This window comes from Accipiter gentilis, chromosome 9 (assembly GCF_929443795.1).
Source record: "Accipiter gentilis chromosome 9, bAccGen1.1, whole genome shotgun sequence".
Lineage (NCBI taxonomy): Eukaryota > Metazoa > Chordata > Aves > Accipitriformes > Accipitridae > Astur > Astur gentilis.
Genome location: NC_064888.1, coordinates 15775984 through 15799404, shown reverse-complemented (window position 1 = coordinate 15799404; position 23421 = coordinate 15775984). Strand labels below are relative to the sequence as shown.

The 23421-nt window shown below is 40.0% G+C and overlaps 1 protein-coding gene across 11 annotated transcripts in view; it reads left to right on the top strand.

Annotated features, from left to right (window-relative positions):
• Positions 1-23421, top strand: part of ZMIZ1 (zinc finger MIZ-type containing 1) — a 362912-nt gene that overhangs the window by 194863 nt on the left and 144628 nt on the right. For all 11 annotated transcript variants that reach the window (XR_007507221.1, XM_049809830.1, XM_049809846.1 and 8 more), the window contains 2 exons: positions 3105-3214; positions 20409-20522. Coding sequence is in view for 10 of the 11 variants with exons in the window: in XM_049809830.1 (XP_049665787.1) it covers positions 3155-3214; positions 20409-20522 (174 nt within the window). In the remaining variant the exon portion in view is untranslated. The remainder of the gene's footprint in view (positions 1-3104; positions 3215-20408; positions 20523-23421) is intronic.

Below are 23421 nucleotides of genomic sequence, written 5' to 3'. Positions count from 1 at the left end.
TGTATGGTGCGTCTGTGTAGGAGAGCAGGGGACTGTGTTCCCAGTCCTGCCTCCAAGAGCCCTGTCGGGCCCCTGCTCAGTCATGTGAGTTAGTTCTGTGCACTCTGCCCTCTGCTTTTCCAAACGGGCTTTGAGAAGCTATGCCGTGTGGGAGAAATGACAATTTGGACAAGTACAATAGTAAGCTGTGGTTCAGGTAGCTGATAGCAACCTTCAATTTCATTTGTGGTTAAGTGGAAGGCAGAGAATTGGTGTGGTATTATATGTACAGTTCATAAATCAACATGCAGGATAGTTTCTTGGCATGAGTGACAGCACATGAATGCAAGTTGTTGTCATTGTCTCTGTGAAATCTCTCTGCAGCCTCCCAGCCCTGATGTATATTGCCAGTAACACCAGAGACAGCTACCGATGCCACTAGTATTTTCCTTACTGGTTCATTAAGTAAAAATGTCCTGACTACTTAAAAAAAAAGCTTCAGTTTGCATTTCTCCAAATATTTCAACAAAAATCTATGTGCAGGTATACGCTTGTATTTGTTTTCAGCATGCCCTTCGCTATCTGTCCTGATGTTCAATTAAAATGCAGATAATGTGTCCCAGCTTGTAAGATGGATCACTACTGAAGTGGTGTCATGTCTGGGCTAGCTTATCTCTTGATAAATACCTCTGCTGTCCACTGAGAGATTAAACTTCATGACTACTGAGGTCTGTTTGGGGGTCTTACAGGCGGATAAGACTGCCTTACTCACTTTTAATAAAATGTATCAATTTACATTTGCTAGAGGACCTTTGGATGGTATTTGCTATTGAGAAGGTGGCAGTGGCATAATCAAACGATAATACTTGTATGTGAAACTGGCTTTTCCATTTTAGAAGCATTATAATTTATTGACAGGAGTGCTTTATTGAACCCTCTTGTGTCTAGAGTATGAGACCTCATTTAGCTGTCTAGCAGAAAAAATTTCTTTCCTGGAGTCTAATCCTGCAGGAGCCATGGAGGAACATTATCAGCTAGTCGCAGAAATCTCAGGCGGCTTGGGTGTATGGGATGCACATGGATGCTGTGGTCTGGAGTCTGTCTCACCGTGACAGCCGTTCAGTCAGGGTTCCCACCATGGGGAATACTCTTCTCCTTCTGGGGCTTGAATACAGACAGTGCTGGGCTTGTAGAGGTGCTTTAACTGAGATGTTGAGTCGTGTAGGAGTGGTGAGCGGCCTGCTTCTCTAACCAAACAACTATATGAAAAATTTTCTGTCTCTCATGTGTATGTAGGGAGTGGAAAGGAGTTTTGTCATGGATAGCTCTCTGAATAACAAACTGCTCAGAGCCACTGAAGAGGTTCATGAGGGAGAGGTTTCTGCATGAGTCCAGGACCTTGCTTGTGCTGGTGTAAAGTTTTATGTAAATACAGTGTTTGGTTATGTATTTCTGAATCTGTGCCCACTCCCTGTTTGTGAGTGTGAGGGTACAACTTCTTAGACTGTACTGCTCTGTTGCAGTAAAAGGATATGGGAATTTATAGGCAAGGACTGTTTTCACGTTCCAATGTGCAGTATCTATGGTTTCATTTCCTTTTTAGATGCCATGAAAGTAATTGGAATGGCAGAGTATACATATGTATGTGTGCAACATTTCTGTGCCCCTGAGAAGTGAATTCTAGAAAAAAGAACTTAAAGCTGCTCAGCTTACTAAGTACAGGCTGGAGTCTCATGCAGTTCTACTTAAAACATAAATAAGTAGAAGTCATGATGCAAACCATTTGGTGGACTGAAAACGTTGATGAGTTGTTGGCTTCTGTCTTTATGATCTGCTGTTCTGCATCTATAGGAAAACTACAAGGCAAGACCAGAAAGGGGGAATGCGTGGAAGGGGCCCAGTGAAATGCAAACCATGCCCACACCAGGAGGCTTACTTACGCTTACTTGTGCTTTTAGCGTCTTGCTCTTAGTCCAAGTTTGGGTGGCATTTTGGCCATTCCTGCCTTTCAGATCACTAGAGCTGTTTGTGCTATGGCTAACCCCTTACCCCAGTCTGAATACAGGGGTAAGGGAGAGGTAAATGATGAATTCAGTATGATACGTGCATGCTGATTTAGCACCTACCATTTCCCCCTCTTGCAGGCGTTGTTCTTGATTCCAGACACATACCATTATCTTGACAAAGAGCCACTTATGTGTGATTATGGAGTGTAATGCAAAGCATGGCTCTGAAAGAGTTAACAAATACACAGAGCGGGGCTCATCTTGATGGTACCAGTGTGTACCAAGCTGTATCCACAAACATATATTCAGCATGACGAGCATCACTTGTGGGCTTAGGGGACTGCAAGTTTGCTCTTTAGATCATCATAATTTTTTACCAGTTTTCATTTGATGATTATATAAAGCTGTAGCAACATGAATTAGAACTCTTAACACTACTATGAGCCTTCACTTCCATTTTCTACATTTTTTTACTGTCACGGGGAAGTTTTAACTTGCCTTAAGTTACACAGTTTGTTAGAGATGGGCCTAAAGAGTCCAGGGCATGCTTTTCCCAAAGTAACAAGTAGTTTGTTCAGCTATGGATACCTTGAAGAGCCCAATTTTTTTATAAGGCAGGAGCTGCTGCTCAGCCCTTTGGTCTGAACATCAGGCCTCTTCCATATACCCTACATTGTGCATTTGGAATCATTAGTCATTCTGAAAGTCTTGGTCGAGTTGTGAATCCCAATCTTTAACTCACTGTCATCTCACCCATTTCAAGGGCTCATTAAATAGATCTGCTAGTTGGAAAAGAGCAGCACACCTGTTGCTTTTACTTTCAATACAGAAATCCAGAGTCCTCATAACACACATTTTGTGTTATTTTGGGCCATGTAATTCTGTGCCCTATCCAATTCATTCAATGTTTATGGGAGATATTTTCTCTCAGAAGAAGATTGGGAAGAATCCCCATGCCCTTGTCCTCGCAAAAGCCAGACCATCATTGTTATTGGGATTATTATTATTTTATCTCGCAATGTGCTCTGGGTTTCTTGCAAGTGGGTCTGCTCGATTGTTTAGGTGGTAGAAGTGCATGGACTGTGCTTAGTGATCTTTTCTGTCCTTTTTGTCTTGCAGATCGGGGGATTTTAATGGCTTTCAGGTAGAAGAAAGTGGAGACAATCAAAATGAATTCTATGGACAGGCACATACAGCAGACCAATGACCGGCTGCAGTGCATAAAACAGGTAAGCTGAAGGCGGAGATCATTGCTGCTAGACAAGCATTGTGTATTGTGTGGCAAGGTGTGTTATGCATTATGGTTACCTGTTGCTTAATGAATATCCTTGCCTTTTAGAGGGGAGGAGAGTGGTAGGGATGAGACATTGTTAATCTCATTGAAGAGAAGAGAATCTGCTGCAAGAGCTGGTGTAATAAACCTCAAAAGCCAAGCTTTCCCTTCTGTCTTTCTAAGAAATCTTCACCCTGGAGACTCAACAAATCTGTCTCAGCTGAAAGCAGAGTGGTGGTAGTCCTGCCAGCTCTGTCCTGAAGGTGTCACAGCAGGCAGCCATTGTACTTGTACTCCAAGCACAGTAATCCAAAATTTCGACAGGCCAGTTTTGATTCTAATCCAGTTTCTGACCTGAGACCTGCACTGCCTGGAGACTCGAACTTGGATGGTTGGCATAACTCCAAGTGCTCGGGTTAATCGGTTTGTGTGGAGATGTAAAAACTTCTGTTTGCAAGGTAAAATTTTCAGAAGCATCTGTTTGTGAAGATGAAGGGCCCTTACAATTCACTGAAAGGCAGTGGAATCTAAGTCTCATTTACAGATTTCCCCACTGTAACTGTGCTTGCAAATGCTTTTATAACCAAGTGAAACTACCAAGGGAAGGATGGAATGAGCAAATGCCATCTTCCCCTGCTTCACCTTTCTCAGTGAGCTTTGCTTTCTGGTGTTGCAGGCAGCATGTATCCTCCCCTCACATACGTTCTTCTCTGCATGCAAGAATCCTTACAGAAAATTCATAGCAATGGTCCTTTGTGTAGAGGAGGTGAGCAAGAGAATGGTTTCCTATGTTGATGTTTCCTGTTTTTATGTCTAAACCAATGCATGCATGCAGCAAACAGGTGCATAAATGCAAGCTGCATACAGGTATTTCAAAGGTTAGTTATCCCAGCTGGATCCATGAGATGAGCTCCAAAGTTTATCTCTTCAGAACTGGTTGAAATTTTCTGAATTACATTGAAAAAACAGAAGGACATTATTCTGTGAAATAATGTTCCCAAATCATTTTTCCCTGTTGTCTGAGCAGTTTTCTCTATCAGTTCAGGCCACAGCATGTTTAGAGGCCAGAGTCCTGCTGTTTCAGTTTTATATTTGTATTAACTAAGTTAAAAACCTACCTGCCTACTTTTGCTGTGGGACGTGTGCATATTGCTTCTTGAGGGAGCACAGCATTTCTCTGTTCACAGATTTCTTTGTATCATAGACACAAACACCCTAAATCAAAGGTACTAATAAAAAAATAAGCATGGGGGTAGTACTGGATTGGTCTAGATTTTAAAACTTGTTTTATTTTCTTTTATCTACAACTTCTTCAAGAAAGGCAGCGGAAGGGGAGGTGCTGATCTCTTCTCTCTGGTAACTAGCAATAGGACACAAGGAAATGGAACTGAGGTCTCATCAGAGGAAGTTCAGATTGGACATTAGGAAAAGGTTCCTCACTGAGGGTCAGAGTCACTGGAACAGGCTCCCCAGGGAAGTGGTCACAGCACCAAGCCTGTCAGAGTTCAAGGAGCATCTGGATGATGCTTTTAGTCATATGATTAGTATTAGGTAGTCTGTGAGGAGCAGGGAGTTGGACTTTGATGATCCTTATGAGTCCCTTCCAACTTGAGATATTGTGTGATTCTATGGTTATGTTTCCGTTCTCTTAGTTTCAGCAGTGTCCATCATTGTCTTTGGTCATGTTTGCCTAGATATTAGTAGAAGTTTCTATTTGCTAGAATGTGTAGTAATGCAAAGAACAGAAAATGTGTGTTTATTTGTCAGTCTGGCCATGCACATGCTTTGGGGAATATAAAAAAAGAATAGCGTTTATACCTAAGCCAGCTGATTTTTCTCTCTGTTTCCTGTATAAGAGAGGATTTCAGAATAAATTAAACAAAGCTAGTTTGGAGCAGAAATACGAATCTGTCCCTGCAGAAATGCTGGTCATAATCTAGCCTCGGTCTGTGGTGCCTCTCTCCTTCATCACTCTGTGGAGAAAGTTAATGCATCTCATGGCCCTTTAGAGGTCTGAGGGAAATATGAATTTGGGGATTTCATCCCAGTTTCTTCTCAACAACTATCTGGTTCAGAAAAAATACGCCCTTGACTGGCACAAATTTGTGTCCTTTTTGACCATCCTAGCCCATAGGATGAAGAACGAAGTGACTTGCAGAACAATTTAACCTTCAGCTGTAAGAACAGACTTTTACATAGAGTGGAGACAAGTGGAGGATGCTGCTCAGTTCCTTTTTCTAGAGCTGTCAGCTTCTGTAAAGAATTTGTATTATTTTAATTAGATAAAATAATATCAAATTACACTTATTACAGAATTAAAGAGATATTTTTGCCTATGTAATGAGTACTCTGTCAGTTAAACTACTACTTCATTTGTACGTAGTGCTGGTTTACATATGCAGCTACGATATTTCTTCAGTGATGAAGGCCGAGGGGAAGGGAGGAAGGTCAGACTTCACAGCATTCGTGGAGCATTCTCAGTTTTGTTTGATCCTGTCTGGAAGATAGCTCCGGGTTTTCTGGTGGCCAGGGGCATGCTTGCATAGCTGCTCTGTTCTGTCAGACAGCAAAGGATGCCTGACAAGGAGGTTTCCTACTTGGGCATGCTTGTGAATTCACAGTGCCTTCATTCTGTATAGGCCTGAATAAGAGAATAGGGATGCTTTTGTTTTCAACTGATGAAAATGTGTAGTTAACCCAGACAGTGGCCGAATGCCGGAAATACAAAGCAGAAAGCTTTTTTTGTGGAAGTAGCAATACTTGTGGTTTTGTTGGAGAGGAATGGCTGATTTTTTTTTTTTGTTTTGTTTTGTTGTTGTTGTTGAAGAAGAACTTAGCATAGAGTCTGCTCTTTGCTTTTTCATAGTTCAAAAATCTTGTGCTGTTACCTTTGCCATAGTGGAGCAAGAGACAGAAACCAACTCTGACTAGCTTTTTGGAGGAGACTCGCCTCTCTGGCACAGTGTCATAAATTTCCACCTTGGAGACATTTACCTTGTTCTTTGAGACAGGTCATTAGCTGGCAAAATTAACATGGTACCATAAAGAGTAATTTCCAGTTCGCCCATAGAGAACTGGACTGCACACTCATATGTGCATGTTGGTTTGGGGAGCAAAGCAGTACCTTGTGTGGCTGTATCAATGCATCTTCACCAATTTTGGGGATTAACTGCAGGGTCAGACAAAAATCTGCCTGCCTTTTCTTCCCTGGTCTACAGTCTTTTATCCTTTCTTCCCAGCGTGTGAACAAACAGTACTGCTGTTCTCAAGAGACATGTGCTTTCGGGGTGGTTAACACAGCAGTGGCATGGAAGGTGCACTGCAACAGGGGGAGGAAAACCATCCCTCCTTGGTGCCCAGCATCTGCATGTTTTATAACCTTGCTGGCAGCTCATGCAGCCATACCAAGAGCTGTCTGCTGCCCTCCTTACCCCTCACCCCAGCCCCTGAGAAACACTATAAATGGTAATCCATGTGCCTCTAACTAGATCAGGTTTCAACACAGGGTCAGGACAGGCTTCTTTCTTCCCAGCTCTGTGACTTGTGAGACACCCACAATATCCTTGCTGACTTCTGTTCCAGGATCAAGGCTGTGTTTTACCTTCATCTTTTTTAGCACTTTAAAGCTACAAACCCAAAACTTGTATATGATCAGCTAGTTAGGAAATGAAGTGTGTGTGTTAAGAAGTGTTTCAGAATAGATGAAAGGGCAAACTGAAGAGGTGGCTGTGTATTTATGCTTAAAAAAAACCCCAGACTTCTGTGGAAGGCTGGAACAGCTTGTGTGGTCTCTGTAGCGGATTCCCTCAGTATTTGTTAAGTCTATTTGCTTTAAAATCAAACATAGGGTTTTTTTGATGTACAGTGGAAAAAGCCAAAGAAACAGGCCTCCCTTAACACATGCAATTAGTTTGTCATGACACAGGAGACTCTTCAGGGTACGATGAAGGAGGCTGGATCTTCAGGATGCAGACTTTTTAATTCTTTGCACATACAAACAAAAACCACAAAATTATTTTGTGCTCAGCGAAGGTCTGATAGCTCCTGAGCACTGCCCTATTCAAGGCTGCAGTAATAATCTGTTTATCTGCTGAGTACTTATTGCTTGGGTTGCTCGAATGCATCATCCACCATGGAGCTCTGCAGCAGCCGGAGCTGGGTTGAGCGGGTACAGAGCTGAATTTGAGGGGCCCAGGCACAGCCTTCTGAAGGAGCCAGCTTGGCTCCCACTGGATAGGAAGTCCTGACAGGGAATTGACTGGTTTTCTTAAACTGTTCTTTGTAACAGACCAGAGGTACGGCTTTAATCAAATACTGTCCATTATTTTCCTTATGTGATACAAGCAAATAGCAGGCAGAATCAGTGGTTTGCATGACATCTCCTCTCTACTCTTACCCTGACGGGTCCACTTTAAAAACTTAGAGCTATTTTAAATCTAGGGGCTCGTACCTTTTGTCTCTGCTCTCAGTCAGTTTGTAAGGTTTCTATACATCTCTTCTGAAATTCTTGAAAAATAGAAGATGGAGAAAATCTTTCTATGTTTAAGTTACAAGGAAGTCACCCCTTTCAGAATAGGTGTGTGATATCTTCCTGCCGTGCTGAGAATGGTTGTCAGGGTACATACTAAAGCTGTGCTGAAATTTTAGTAACAGGTTAAAAGGAAGTATGAAAAGACTCTCTGCTATCAAAAGTACTTGACTGTGGTGGGAACAGAGAAGGTTGTTTCTGCTGCTTGTGTCATGGTACATCAGGCCACATTGAACGCTATCATCAAATGATGCTGAATCACTTGGGGAACCCCACTTAATTGGAGGCACACATCACGTAGGTGATTTCTAGAAACAGATTAGCATTGCCCCTCTCTTTCCGTCAAGAAAGCTTGCTGAATTGCTGCAGTTGCAATGCTTTATAATGCCTACCCAGCCATTCAGAAAGATATGCTAAAAGTTGTAATTGCTGTGTGTTTTTGTTGACATTTTCTTGCTCAAATTGGAAACAAGCAGGCCCATTTCTTTCATCATTCAGCAACTGGGTTTTTGGTTGCTTGCAATTCAGAGGAAAATAGAATTCTTTGTATATTTACATAACTGTTAGCATTTAAGCCCTGAAATGTTTGAACTAATTCTTCTTCTCTTCAATGTTACTGTTGCAGACTCATGTAAATGCTCAGCAGTCCTAAACATGTCATTCTTAATATATTTTGGACTGGTTAATATGGATTGGTATGAAATTACAGCTCAAAAGGCTTTAATAAAGCTTCATGAAAATTTCTTTCTTGAAGAACTTTGAAAATGAGAAGTAATCTTAGGAAGGGTGCATTTATTTAGAATACATATTTTTGGTTGTAGCCCATATAAGTGTGACAGGTTTTTTTTAGCAGCTAAATATGTAATAACATATAGCCGTAAGGCTAATGGTGAAAAAGACCTTTCTTTTCCATAAAAAGACATTTGATGAGCCTCAAGTGTTACAGCTTATTGGTTGAATCGCCCATCAATGCCATCTTAGTTGCTATATTTTTTATTTTTTTTTTCTTTTTTTTTTTTTCCTGAGACCCATAGCTGCAAATTCTTTGTCTGTTTTCGTGTTCAGTCTGTTGGAATATTCCTCTGCTAGAGTTAAGTATGTTTAGGAAAAACTGACAGCAGACCAGCTTTCCTGGCTCCTCTGCTCCATTTAGAGACTTGTCAATCAACATTCCTGCCCTGTGAGATCCTGCATCCTGGTAGGGACTGCTCTGGCTCAGGCAGCAAAGCCACAAGGGAACGAGCAAAGAGGCAAAGTGCTAGAAGCGCTTCTGGAGGTGGGGGGATGAAAACACCTTCTAGATGTTCACAGTATTTGGCTGGTATGTTCATCTGAGATGAATAGTGGGCGGAATATAACCCATCATCTTTTAAGGGGAGCTGGTAAAGTTGGTGTGGGTACAGTTCTTTCCTTCCCAGTTCTGCTGCTTGTTTCACTGCAGCACTTGTCCTCAAGAGCCGGGATGTTAGTGTTGTTAACTGTTTTTGAAAAGGAAAATATCCATGTTTTAAACTTACACTTAAAGCTTATAGTATCCATAGTATTTAGAACAATTTTATTCTTTTCTGTGCAACTAATCTGGCCTATTGCTTAAAATTGCCTATTGGTAAATAAGGATGAACATTTGAAAATTCTAGAAATCTGTAAATTGGATCTATGGTGTCATCTTGGTGTCAGATGAGCATGTGAAGTCCTTTTTGTCAGTAGCTGGGTCAAACTCTGCAGTAAACATGTGACATAGCTAGCAACATGTCTCTAGCTTCTGTCATGCAATTTCTTGCTCTTCCTTCATATGTATGCGCTTGCTACTTGAGTTCCTTCTGTTGTGTGCATTAGTGCAACAGCAAATCCACAGCAGGTGTGACTTATACAGCATTTGCACATAAGGACCATTGTGCCTATTTGTAAAAGCAGAAGGTGTTTTTATAAAGGCTCTTTGAAGTGGTGATAGTACTGTTAACACCAAAAGCCTTCAGCTATGCAAACCGCTACCATCATCTACTGAAGGAAAAGTCTCCTCACTGGTGGTATTTGCTCCTTATTGCTTCTGTGTACTACTCAAGAAGAGCTGTTAACATCGTACATAGGCAGGTCACAAAGCACATGCTGTGGGCAGTTTTGTAAGCACATGCAAATGAAAAAGATGTATGGGGAAGCATTTTTTCTTTTGACTTTGAAATATCTCAGTAGTGTCTAGCTGGCTGGTAGGACCTATGAGAATAGGTCATGTGAATTTTACATCTTCTACAGTGGTATCATAGTGGTCATTTTAAATAGTCACCTTGAGATTTTATCTCTGCATAGATTAAGAGATTAAAATAACAAAGATTAAGACAGTTGATTAAAAGTGCTATAAAAACACAATCAGTAAGTAAATTAAGTCAAAAAAATTAATTGGAAAACAAAATATGTCCAACAAATGTGCTGCTGTTTGATAGGGTATGCTGAAGATTATTGGTTATTTTTCAAAATCAGTGCATTTATTCTCCTGAAATTTAGAAAATGAATAAATGGATTTTTTTTTAATGCATTTTTTAAAGTTGGTTCAGTACATAAGTCAGAGGAATTTCAGTCAGTGCCTTCCCCCCCCCCCCCCCCCCCCTTGCCATCAACTCACTTTATGCTCTTGGGTAATGTTATTTCTTTTTAAAGGATGCACTAGTGACAATAATCTTCCAGTAAAGTGATGTTGCAGTACTTCATTAATGTCTTTAAAACACCGCGATATGGTAAGAACTGCATGAAAAAACCCCACTGACCCAAACTTTTCAAAATGCTGTGATATGTACCTCAAATTATTAAATGATTCCCAACACAGAATTATTTATGTAGACACCTCACTTTGCCCATATCCTTCACTTAATCTTCTACTAAAAGACATTATGAAGCTAGATATTTATTTTTTTTTTAAAGAAGGGAGGTATACAGGTCTGGAACAAATAAGCCTATTTAATGAAAACCATTAGCAATTTAAGTAAATATTCAGATCATTATTCTAATAGTGCAACAGTACTCTAAGGGAAAGAGCTTGGGCACGTTGAGATATTTAGGACTGAAACTACTGGCTGAAAATTATGGGGGCATTAGAGAAGAAAGCTCCTATATTGTTACATTGTCTAGTGGAATGATAAAGCTAAAGAAGCCTCAGCATCCTTGCTGTAGTCACATACAGAGACGTCTTATGCTCGCATGTTATAATAGGGAGATACTAATGGAAGATGGCTTGTTTCAGTTGCCAAGAAGAGTGAGTGAACTGGTTAGGCAAACTGATTTCGTAATTCAGTTGAGCTGTAATTGCAAATTTAAGGATAGATTAGAGCCTTGTATCACTGAGCATGGCCTTAGAGAAAGAACAAACAGTTGTACCTTTGTTTCTTCACTTTTTTCCCCCATCAAATCACACTTTGTGAGTGATTAAGGAAATATAATTCAGAGCCCTCCAATTATTTTGAGTCTTTTGTAAACCATGCTGTTCTCAGTGCTCCCAGCTGGCATAATAGCAGTCCAGGTGCTGGTGTTAACGAAGGGTACAAAGATTAGACTGGGCACTCTTGTTCCATCTATTGATAGATTAACAAGAAGATATATTGCCATTAGTGTGCCCCATTTCCATCTTCAGTCAGATCTGGATCACAGCCTTTAGACCCCTAAGTCACAGTTTCCCCTTGGGCAGGGGAAAGTGGGGTGGAAGAGCAGTAGATGGGTTTATGACCAAAGAAGTTTAATTTGCTGCCTGTTCCCTTATATAACACAAAGTTATATCAAAGTATATCATAAATATACTGCAGTTACATAGATACGAAAGGTACAGAGCAGGAAGATGGCAATGTAATTCATCAGCAGAGCTAGGGAGTGATTCTTGGTTTAGCTCTTCTAGCTTCTGTGTATAGTGCTTGAGGATCAGGGTGTTGAACCCACCTCTAACACTTTTGTAAAATTAATGGACAAGCCAAGATTGCAATATTTTTCCTTTCCTCCACCATATGCACGTATAGATGCACAATCTTCCTCGCAGAGATCATGGTATAGGAGACTCGGGCAGCAGAACAAGGCTATTCAATTACCAGGCATTCACCTTTTCTAAAACCAATACTGATTTATACACACACTTTATACTAAAAGTGTATGAGAGAAGCATCTATGGAAATCTGCATTAGTACAGGTTTTGTTCCCTTACAGCTCACAACTGGACAACTTGCTTTTTTGGCAGTTCGGTGATGCTTGTGGTTCTTATTTGTTCTTTTTTCTCATTTGTTTAGCGTGTGATCTTCTGTCTTTAGTGTTCACTCCCCTGCTCATCTTACCCAGTATTTTCATGTAGTTAAAACATCTGATAAAGAGGTAGTGGTCTTTGCTCAGTATTTACTGTTTTCCTTTGAAAAAGAAGCTGCAGTGGACAAATGGGGCAAAGGTGACTCCCCTTCATTCTTTTTTTTATAAGTAGGCATGGCTAACATGGTTTTAATCTCTCTCTCAGTGTATCTAGTGCTTCTCAAAATGTGAGGTTAATAAAATATTTATAAAGCCTCTGATGGAATGAGCCATGTAAGTGCAAGATAATTCTATTAATTAGGGATCTCTCAATCTCACAAACACTAAATTGGGAGGGGGGGATTATCTGAATACAAAATGCACAGCTTGAGCCTTTTAATTTTTTGATAAATAAAACAATCTTTGATATTGAAGGGGACTGCAGAGAATTGAACTATATATAACCATATCCAGATAAACAAAAATCGCACTCCCAAAAGACAGAAAATAGCTCAATACTCCCCCCTATCCTCTTGAAAAAGAAAAAGGCCATTTGTTTTGAATCTTCATTGTGGATGAGTTTTTCATATATTGAGCATAGCTGCCTGTGGATAAGGCCTTTGTATAATCACCCTTGACTCTCAAAAAAAAAAAAAAAAAAAGAGAAAACACTTATTTCAAGTTATGGCATTTTCTGTATTTAAAGCGTATCCTTGGTTAATGTCCTATATTTCTGTAACACTCCCTGAGCTCTGTTACAGCCAGTGGAGGGCACACCAGGGAGAGAGAGAATTCTTGGTCTATGGGGATCTGAAGTAGAGGCCTGTGCATAGGAAGGGGAGAGGGGCTTGTGGTTGGGCTCACTCATGGAGCCTGCTCAGGTTTTAAAGTAATAAAGGCTCTATTAATGTATTACAGCAAATGACCCTTGCTGATTCACAGGTCCTCTACTTCTTGCTTATGGTGCTGAGTGAGCTATCAAATTTAGGTCTAGTGGGAACATAATTGTGTGCTGAGTAATACACAGACCAACCTTCTCTCCCCCTGGTTACCCTGTGTCAAGGGTGTCTGACCAGGAATCCTGTTTACATTCTTTAGATAGGTGATTAGTTTTGATCTGGGAGCTGAACGCCCTTTGCCCAACATGCAGGACCACAGTAATTCTGCTCCTGGGTTGTTTCAGTTTTGAAGGGCATGTAATCTCTTTCTGTTCTCTCTGTCCTTTCCCTTTCCAGGTACCTTTCTTTCCTACTCTCCTCTTCACCCTACTTCAGTACAGCAGTGCATTTTCATTACATCTGATTGCAGGCATGTGTGGATGAATATTAAGATAGAAAAAAAAAAAGTCTGAATTGCCTGGCAGAATCTGCCAAAGCACCTGGACACCAAATCCTGTCTCTCAAGGCTCCTGTCAAGAGCTGGTATGCACCAGAGTTAGAAAAGTCATGTAGGCATAGAAGAGAGTGGGTCAGATCCTTCCTCAACCAGTATCAATTGGTTTAGTTTCAAAAGAACTATCGTTTCTGCATTAATAGTTTTGAGCATCCTTATTTTTATATGCAAAGTTCAATAACTGCTGTATGTCTTGTTTTACTTTTAAATTCCTAGATTTTTACAACTATATGAGAATTTTAACTTCCATTGTTGTGAAGAAAGGCTTGAAAACCTGCATGCCAGCAGCTGAAAATAGCAAGCAGATCATGTGAACTTAAGACTTGTATACATGCATTTCAAATGTCACGAGCTCTACGCAAAATTTATGGCATGCTGAATATCTGGCTCATGATTTGGAAAAAAACGGGTTTGGTACTGGGTTTTATATCACTTGAAATTCTGGACCTGTTGCAAGATTTTGCAGAACTAGTAGATGAATCGGTTGTCTAAACTAGGAGTAACTTGGCTGAAGTCTGAGGATTAACCCCAGAGTAAATATGTACATTATCAGAACACTAAAACTCATTATTTCCTTTTGGCACCTCTCTTTGTATGCATTGTGTTTTATGGAGAATAACGAGGAATATGAATAACAAAGTATTTCTCTGGGTTGAAATAATCGAAAATACCATTCTTTTAAAAAGGGGGGGGGGGGGGGGGGGTGTTGTGAGGCACGAGGAGTATTTATATTGTGAACTTAACTTTGTCTTCCTCTTATGTTGATGGTATAGCTCCACCTTCGGGAGAAGTTTTGTGATGCGTTTCATCCAAAGTGTGGGCTGCTAAGAGCAGAGTCCTGGTACCTTCCCAGCCCTACCGTTTGTTTGCTGCTGCTTTCTTTGAGTCAGGTCTAATGATTGTGTGGTCACGTGGCGAATCTCCCAGTAACTGATGACTGAAAATCAGTGTTTGGGAGGTTAGTTCATGGTCAGAACAGCAAGCATGGTCTGATGCACTGAAAGTGGTGGAAGTATGCGGTTTGGGGAAGAAGCTCCCAGGGGCAGTCTGCCATGATAGCCTAAGCATATAAAGAAAATGTATCCTTAGTTTTAGGTCAACTTTGGTCTAGTATTGGCATGAAAGGATGACGTGCTGTAACCTGTGACTATTCCCATGAGCTCCTGAGTGGCCTGTTGCTGGGGTGGCACACGCTGCTGCTATCTCCCCTGCTAGTGCTAAGGTTCAAGGGGCTGCACTGCATGCCATTTCAGAGAGCCAAGGTAGCTGAAATTGGTAGTATAGGATGAGGCTAGTTCACCATGCAGCCATGTGTCCTCTCGTGCGTGTGCAACAGAGCAGGGAGGAGAAGGCAGAGCCATGGGAGACAGGAACCTTTGAGGGCTGGCAGCCACCAGTGCTTGCATGAGCTGGCAGTGCTTGTGGAACAGCAGCCATAGCTTTCTGTCCTGCAGGAGAGCAGCTGCCTCCTGGATTTAATTTCCTCAATTGGTGTACCAGAAGTTTTGCCAAGCATGCAGCCTTGCCACATGGTGTGCAGGAACAGGTTAATTTCAGAGTGAAGAAAAGGCTACCTACCATCTAGCTGTGTTTTTTCTGTACAGTCAAAAGCTCTGTGTATTGCTAGTGTATTCTGTTGCTAATGTAAAATTCCCAGACTCGTTGATTAGTGAAGCTAGACAGTAGACAGGGTCCAAGTGGCTAACCATGTGAGAAATTCAGTGACTGTAGGCTACTGTTAATTAACCTAGAATCTAGCAACATGGCATAGTGTCTATGTGATAAGTTATATTATCTTCAGCAGCTCAATTAAATCAAGGAGTGAGACGCAGAGCAGACATAACTCGGCAAAATAAACAGACAACTTGAGTCAGCCTTCATAATTTGGTGCGACATCACGTAAATAAATGCAATAACTTGTTTAGCATAGTTAAGCAGTTTGCTACTCAAAAACTTATTTGCATGACATCTCATTTTGAATAGGTTAAGTTGTGGCAAATTAGGCCTGTGCCTTCAGTCTGATGTATTCTGCAGAAAAGAGAGAAACAAATCCTCCACTGGAGATATGTCATTTGTGAATTGAAATTCTACATTTGTTTTCTATAGCAACAAACTGGAACATATGGATTCCATGTTTAAATGAATCACTTTCCATACTATTGCTGTCATGTTAGCATTTCTTGATGTGTGTCTGAGATAGTGTTAACCTTCTGTAATTGCTCTTAATTTTGACTGTTATTCTTCCATTAGTAGACTATTCTAAGATACATGAGTGTACATCTGGGTTGCAGTCTTTTATATTTAGAGGAGATAAGGCTGCTGTCCTTGCCATATTTCAATGTGAATAATTGATTTCTGTCTTTAAAATCATATTGAGTCTTTGGTTGCAGGAAGTGGTGTGCACCCACTTTGGTGTGGGTGGGTAGGCTGAAAGTACTCAATTGCACTGCATTATCTTTAAAAAAGTAAGATCTTTACTACATATGCCTATTTTACTCATAAGGGTCTGAATTCGCATGTGGGATGAAGCTTCTACTTTTGGGCCTATTGAAGAGTTTTATTGCATATCAAGACTTCTTGATCACTGTCTAATTGGAAGGGAGTAACAATTTCAAGAAGTGGCTGTATTTTGAAATGTTTGCACCAAAAATTGCCACATATCAGCTGTTGTGTGTAACTCCCCATGTGAATGCTGTTCCCTCCCACCAGGCAACTACACAGCAGCAAACCATGGAACAGGCACAGAGACAGTTGCTGTGAAAGCTAATGAACTGGGGTCCTAGTGTACCTGCGTCCTCTGCCCATATGTCCACTATAATTTACAAAGATGGTGTGTTCTTTAGGTAAATAAAATGTTTAAGCCAGAGGTGGTCATGAGCAGCACGTAGATGTTTATTCCTGTCTTCCCTGGAATCCAGCCCAAATGTCAGCCCAGTCCTCAGGAAGGGCTTTGCTGGTACAATTCACTCTTGCTGGACATGGTAAAGTGGAGAGCCAAAGTCCTTTAGTGTTTTCTCCATCCCCCCACACCAGACTGTTAATTGAAGTGCTACAAAGAACACAAGATTCCTTCCAAGACCGAGAATAAATCACTCCGAGAGACTGTCTCTTCAAAGCACCACCTGGTGATCCCTGCAATAATGATACACTCACATGCATCAAGTATTTCTGTGGTTTCTGTTCCATTCAGGCTAAGGAAATACTAGCTTTTTGAGTTATAAATGATTATACTGAAAATTTTCTTAGGTTTTGAAATAACAGAAGTTGTCATGTTTCACAAATAGCCTTCTAAAAAGCAGATGATACTGAAAGCAATCTGGTAAATAACCGATTCATTCAGTTCATTGGCTTTGTTCATCTCTGCTCCAGATTTTATTAATACAAATCCTCTCCACTTGTTGAAAACACCATTGCTTGCAAGTATGGTGGTGTTAGGTGACCCTTCGCTAGTAGCTTTGAAGATACACTAAGGTGTGTCATAGCCAGATCTGTTTCATTGTCACTTTTTCCTAAACCATCTACTAATGAGGTGATTTTTTTTTTCCTTGTTTACATGAAGCACAGTTTCAGACTAGACTCTTCAGACACACGCCTTGCTTTTGTCAAAATGCTGCCAATAATTTCAGTTGAAGAGCCATGAATGGGAAATGCTTCACAACAAAGCTGATGGATGGATCTGGCATAAGCTTTGTTTTGTACTTATGTTCTTGGATCGAGAGCTAAGAAAATATCTTTAATTTCTTTTTCAATTAATATAGTAGATGTAACATTCTTCTCAAGCAGGCTTTTTGTTGTGAGGATGTGAATGACATTGGGGCTTTTTGCCCCGGGTGCGGTGTTTAAGCTGTCAGTAAATAAAAAAATCACAGTAGCCATTTGGAATGTCTTCTTGCATAACTGAGGGAAGGAATTGCACCTGCCTTCATGGTTTGGTTCATGCTGGATCTTCTCTTTGTTTTCTGCAAAAGTAACCTTGTCCACTGTAATCTGAAAAAGAAAAATCGGAGGAGAACCTTAATTTAAAACTACTAACAAAGTCAGAAAGCTGTGGACATATGTCTCAGACAGAACTGCGTGTGACACTGCAAGAAGTGTCCCCGGAGGACTACCTTTTATCTTGTCTCAGAAACTACTCAAATCCACTCCACAAAGATGGAAACCACTGGTATTCTGACTTCTTATGGTTTATTTGGGGCTTTTTAGCCTATAATGGAATGAATAGAATTGCTTATCTTGCCCAATGAGTTTCTAAACTAGTTTCAGTTGCATAGTTGCATTTAAGAAGTCAGGATTTCAGCATCTCCTCTGTATTTAAGAAGTGGGTTATGATAGTGTGCCTCAGTGCTCAGGCTCGATGCAGTGAAATAACTTGATGGAAAGTTACAGAACAAACAATTAAGTCATTGAGGCCGCCCCTGCTTTGACACAGGCAAGTAGAAGGAGCCTCTTCTTCCACAGGGAAGTGCAATTTTAATACGTGTTGGACCTTTACTCTAGGAAAGGGATACTGCTTTTCAGTGGTGTCATGGTAAGTAGAAATTGGCATTATGGGCTGCTAAACTGAAAATTAAGCATATGGCTAAGGTCCTGCTGTGGTTTTTATTTGTTAGCCTAAACCTATAAAAATTGTTCTGATTCAAGTATAATGTCTGTTTCTCAATGGGGAAAACCCATTGTAAGTGTTAGTGGAAGATGTCATGTGTGTAGCTGGCAAGTGGCAACACTGGTGAAAATAAGTAGCATCTAGCTCTTATTTAGGGCTTTTCATCAGCAGATCTCAATTCATTTCACAAGGAGGGAACGATTATTAAAGGCTATTTCAAGTATAGAATTGAGTAGTCTTCAGTGAATTTTTCCTTATGTTGTTTCTGTGTGGAAAGGGTTTTGGGTTGTGGGGTTTTTTCCCTACTGAGAGATCCGTGACCTGTGTCCTACATGTGCAGTATGTGTTCAGTATGGTGCAATTTGTTCACCAACTTACGTGCCTTTCTTGCCTTCTGGAAATTGTATATTTGATAGTAGCAGAGCTTACATGTGCTATTGTAGAGGAGCTTGAACCAACTTCTGTTTCCCCTGCAGATGAAAGTGGCATGAAGAAGGACCAATATATACTGAGAGATTTGGTGTCAGGCAATCACTTCTCTGGAGGATTAAATGAAGCCTTCAAAAAGGCATCCTTTTCCCTTTTACTTACAAGATTCATAACCCAAACTGCTGGCTTTGTTCATGGGACTTTTTTTTTTTTTTTTTTACAAGAAGCCTTAAAATACGGCTTCTGGCATTTATTTACTTGGATTCTTCTCTCTAATTTGTATATGCAATAGTTTGACTCCTCCAACAATTAAATGATAAGCTGGCAAAAAAATTTTGTTCTGAAATGCAGCCTAGGTAAAGCTATCAAACTGGATGGTAGTGTGAGCTATAGTCTGTGTTTGTAGAGCAGAGGAAGAAAACTGCATTGCACAATGTCTGCTTTTTCAAATTCTGCTATTGTTCTAAAAATCCGTGCCCCACGTGTCAGTCATCTCTTGTTAAAACAAGGTCTCTGACCAAGAGCCTTTACTGCATAAGAACTACAGTAACATCAACCAAAGCTCACAGACTGGGAACTCCTCAAAACCTGGCATGGGAGGATTTTTTTTTTTTCCTTCGCTTGTCGTAAAGTTAGTATATGGGGCTTCTCGGGCATGAGGAGACGAGGGAAAAAAAAAATAGGTTGTGAACATTATAGTTAATCCAGATGCTTAGAAATGAGCAGTCATGTTTTCCCAAAATATCTAACTGATTCAAAAATAATGATGTGTTTTTAAAATTATGCCTTTGGGTTTTGTGCCTTCCAGATAAAATGCTCATCTCATTTTCATGTTTTTCTCAGCAATCCCAAGAATTACAAAACTACTATTTAAAAAGATACCAGCAGCTCCTAAATAGATTCTTTTCTTCTTGTTTCTGGAGTTTTCATTGAAACATCTAGCATCACCAGAACCGGAGCATTTAGTAGCAATATTATTCATGTAAATTGAATTCCTTCTTTCCTGTGCCCTCCCTCTGCTCCTGCTAAAATGTTGGAATACTTTAGCAATGTAGCACAGTAAGGGATGACAGTGTGAATAATAGTATCAGGTAAGTTTACTAAATGCCTCTAAAAACAGGACTACAGGTTGTTCAGTACAAAGGCAGAGATGAATGTAACAGTTAAAAAATTGCATTGCCCATGCAAATTTCAAAACAAAACTAGATTTTTTTTCTCAAAATTGTGCCAGCCTCTTCAGGAGAGGTAGGATTCCACACTGAAATTTCTGCGTGCTTTCTGTGCATGTGAAAAGATTTTTGGTCATGGCAGTATCCCACCACACTTCAGTCAAGAAATAATCCTCCATTTTTCATCATCCCAAAGTTGATGACCAAAATTGCTCATGATGATACATCATAATGAACAGAAACCAAAACTTCTAGAAAGTATCACTATAGTAAGTGTGCTTTGCTCTGTCATTGGTATTTTCTGGGACTGTCCTGTTTGCCTCCTGGCTGGCAGGCAAAGATTAAAATCTTGATAGTTGGAAGGCATGGCTGTGTGCTGGCATGTCCCGACAATGGGGCATAAGCCCAAGGCAAAGACTTTGAACATAAGACTGAAATTTCCCTCAATTTGGGCTCAGACAGTTTTGATTGCCAAGTAGAAACCATTATAGTTTGCAGGTGGGAGAGGTAATGTTATGGAGGAAGGAATTCAGGGGAGCTCTGGTATTGCAGCTACAGTGCGCCTCTAACTAATGAGTTCATATTAGGAAATTAGAAAATCTGCATAAGTATTAATAAGAATGAAGGAGGATTTTCTGTGTTCACTGTACGATTTAAGGTCTTACTCCAAATTATATGCTGTTCCTAGTTTCCAAACTTTTCATTAATGTGATGTAGAAAAGACTATGTCAGCCCTTGTGTATGTTATTTACCATTTTGCTTTGTCTTCCCTCTCCAGCACTTACAGAACCCTGCAAACTTCCATAATGCAGCAACAGAGCTCCTGGACTGGTGCGGAGACCCCAGAGCCTTCCAGAGACCGTTTGAGCAGAGCCTGATGGGTTGTTTGACGGTATGTCCGCTCTGTCTGTGGTGGTGGTTCCTATCCTCTGTTTTATACTGTATGCAGTCTGTCGTGGCCAAGGGAACTTGATTTTCAGAATCTGCATTTTGTGGTGGGTTTTTTTCCATTTTATCTTAAACAGGTGAAGCCAGATCCTGACAACTGTTTATGTGACTCCATTACTTAACAGGAAGCAAGATGCAGTGACAAGAAGTTAAATCATAAAAGGGAAAAACATTTATAGTTAGATTACTTACAAATGCACAGGCTATGTTACTTGATATGCACATACAATATTTATTTTCATGGTTTGAAATTGCTGAGCGAGCTGTGTTCTTACAGAATTAACGGACTTTTCAGCCATTTGTTTTCCTTTGCTCATTTTTGGTGGGACTGGAGGACTACTTGTCTTCTATACTAAGTATGGTGTATTTCAGCTAAACAGTGTTTCTGACATACCTGTTAGGCTTACTTTGTTACATATATTCACTGCAGGTCTAATCCTGACATGCTAATTCCAACAGTTTTATTGACTTCAGTGCTTTTTCTTTCCATTCACTCTGTATTAAGACCACTGCAGTTCTTAAAGCAACTTCATTATAATGCATTGAAAATATATTTTAGTGTGTACACAACAGCATTTTTTGTTTTGAAAGTTTTATTTCCCATGCACCCGGTAGCAGGATCCAGTCCAAAATTGTTACGTTGAGTCTAGACTCTAGAAGAATTAAATTCTGACTGGAGTAGGAGTGTTCAAAAGCTTCACTGCAATTTGCAGAACAAGTTGATATAAATAGTGACAAAGGAGATAGAAATTTTAAAATTACTACTGAAGAGAGCATCATTGTATTTGTTGGGGGGCAGAAATGTATGGGTTATTGTCATGCACTATGTAGCTGATATATATAAAACAGAGACTAAGACTGAGGTTTAGTTGCCAGAAATCCAAATGTTAAGGAATGGCTCCATCTTAATGTGCTCAAGTGTATAGCATCCCTCAGATTTCTGTGTCAAAAAGTTAGAATAAATCCAATGTTACAAGGAGGTCCATATCATTCTTCCAATCAGAAAAAAAAATTAAAGAAAGTTAGAAATGTTAGTAGAGTCCAAAGATAAGATATCTAACAATTCTGTTTGAAGTAAAAGCTATATATAAGCTTAATTGTGCGGAAAATGTACATAGGATCTGATGTGACCATAAATATATTTTATTTATAGTTTTTTAAAACTTTGGTAGCATTTTCAGGTTAGCGTTTGGGAAAGGAAACATTCAGCTGAAGTATACCTCAGCAGCCTGTGCATAGTATTTCTCTGCAGACCTCTGCTAGTACATTGTAAATCTACCCTGCGACTTCCTTGCTGTTTAAATTTTTTCTTTCTATGGAAGCATATCTGCAGCCCTGCCCAAGTGCAGGGTCAAAATAAGGTCAGATGGCTAGTGATTCACTGTCTTCACAGGACATAGGGAAAGCAAGAAGGAAATGCTCAATGAAAAATAGTGAGGTAAAACACACAACACCTGGTTATCAGAGTTTCTTGGAATGAAAATACTATCTTCTGACACGAAAGAAAGAAAAAAATCCTTATTATCTAAGTACTGTTAGGATTTGAACAGCATGTGTTGCTTTGCTTCATACTCCTCCCTGGAACTGGAACAGGGTGGCATGAAATCCCCCTTTCCCAAGCTTGTTAGGGGAGAGCACTATCTGCAGTGCAGGGCTGACTGGCATTAGCATCTTTATCACATGTTGTAATCTCGTTATATTTCTAACAAGTAAAAAACACAGGAACTTAACCAGTTGGCTTGTTTTGTGTTAGATAAATACACAGGATTTGCAGAAGGCATATAAACTGCAATGAATGTGTTTCTTGTTCCTAATTTTAAAATCTCTCTAAGGAAGGTATTCTTTAACTTCTCACTATGTACATTCCTCTTCCTGCTTTCCATTAAACAGGCTTAACTACATGGCTATAACCCAAGAGGTTGATACTTCCTGTATCTTCCTAATACGTATCGGTACAGTGCGCAAGGTCTCCTCCTGCCCCCCCCCTCCCCCCGCCTTACATAAATTCTTCATATGTGAGCTTGCTTGTATATAACTTCTTTCTAAATAATATTTTCTTCAAAATTTAGCAAAGGTGGATGTTGAGGCTTGTTGTCCTCCTACAGGAAAATGTGATTATCTAACTTTATTGAAAAAACGTGGTAGAACTTCAGTCTGTTTCCAAGGGAATTATTCAGAAAGTTGCAAATAAGTGAAAGGCAGGTGATACACTGGAATATCATGAGTAAATTTAACATTAGCTAGCTTAGCTGCATGTTCTGCGTACTATCAGGAGCCAATTTTTCTTAATGCTGACAAAGTTTATCAATTTTCTTCTTTGTGGCAATTATGCTAAAAGGAAGATGAAAAATCAGTATGAAAGTCTGTTCAACCACTAAAACAGGATTATTGTTTTATTTTGCCAGTCTTTAAAATGACCCTCAAAACCAAATTCCCCTAAAATTTCCATATTTTTTTATATGCTTTTTAAAGCAAGTAGTCTCTACCATCATTACATTTGAGCTGTGTCAATTCCTAAAGGCAAGTGCATTTAATCCAGAAATTCTACAAATACTAAAAATGCTTTCTTATAAGGGTCCTCCTCTGTAGTGTACAGAAGATTTTTTCTTTTATTACATTCTGTTCTGTTAACTCTCTGACCAGGGAAAAAGTGGTATTCTAAACTGTTCGGGAGAACCATCAAAGCATAGGAAACCATCATATCCTACTAGTGGATAGTATGGTATATACTAATCCAAATGGAAACATATTAATATGTCATGACTGCAGAAGGGCAAGCTCTCTCAGGAATGGGCAAACCATCCATTTGTACACTGCAAAGTTTAAATGCATGAGATGTAATG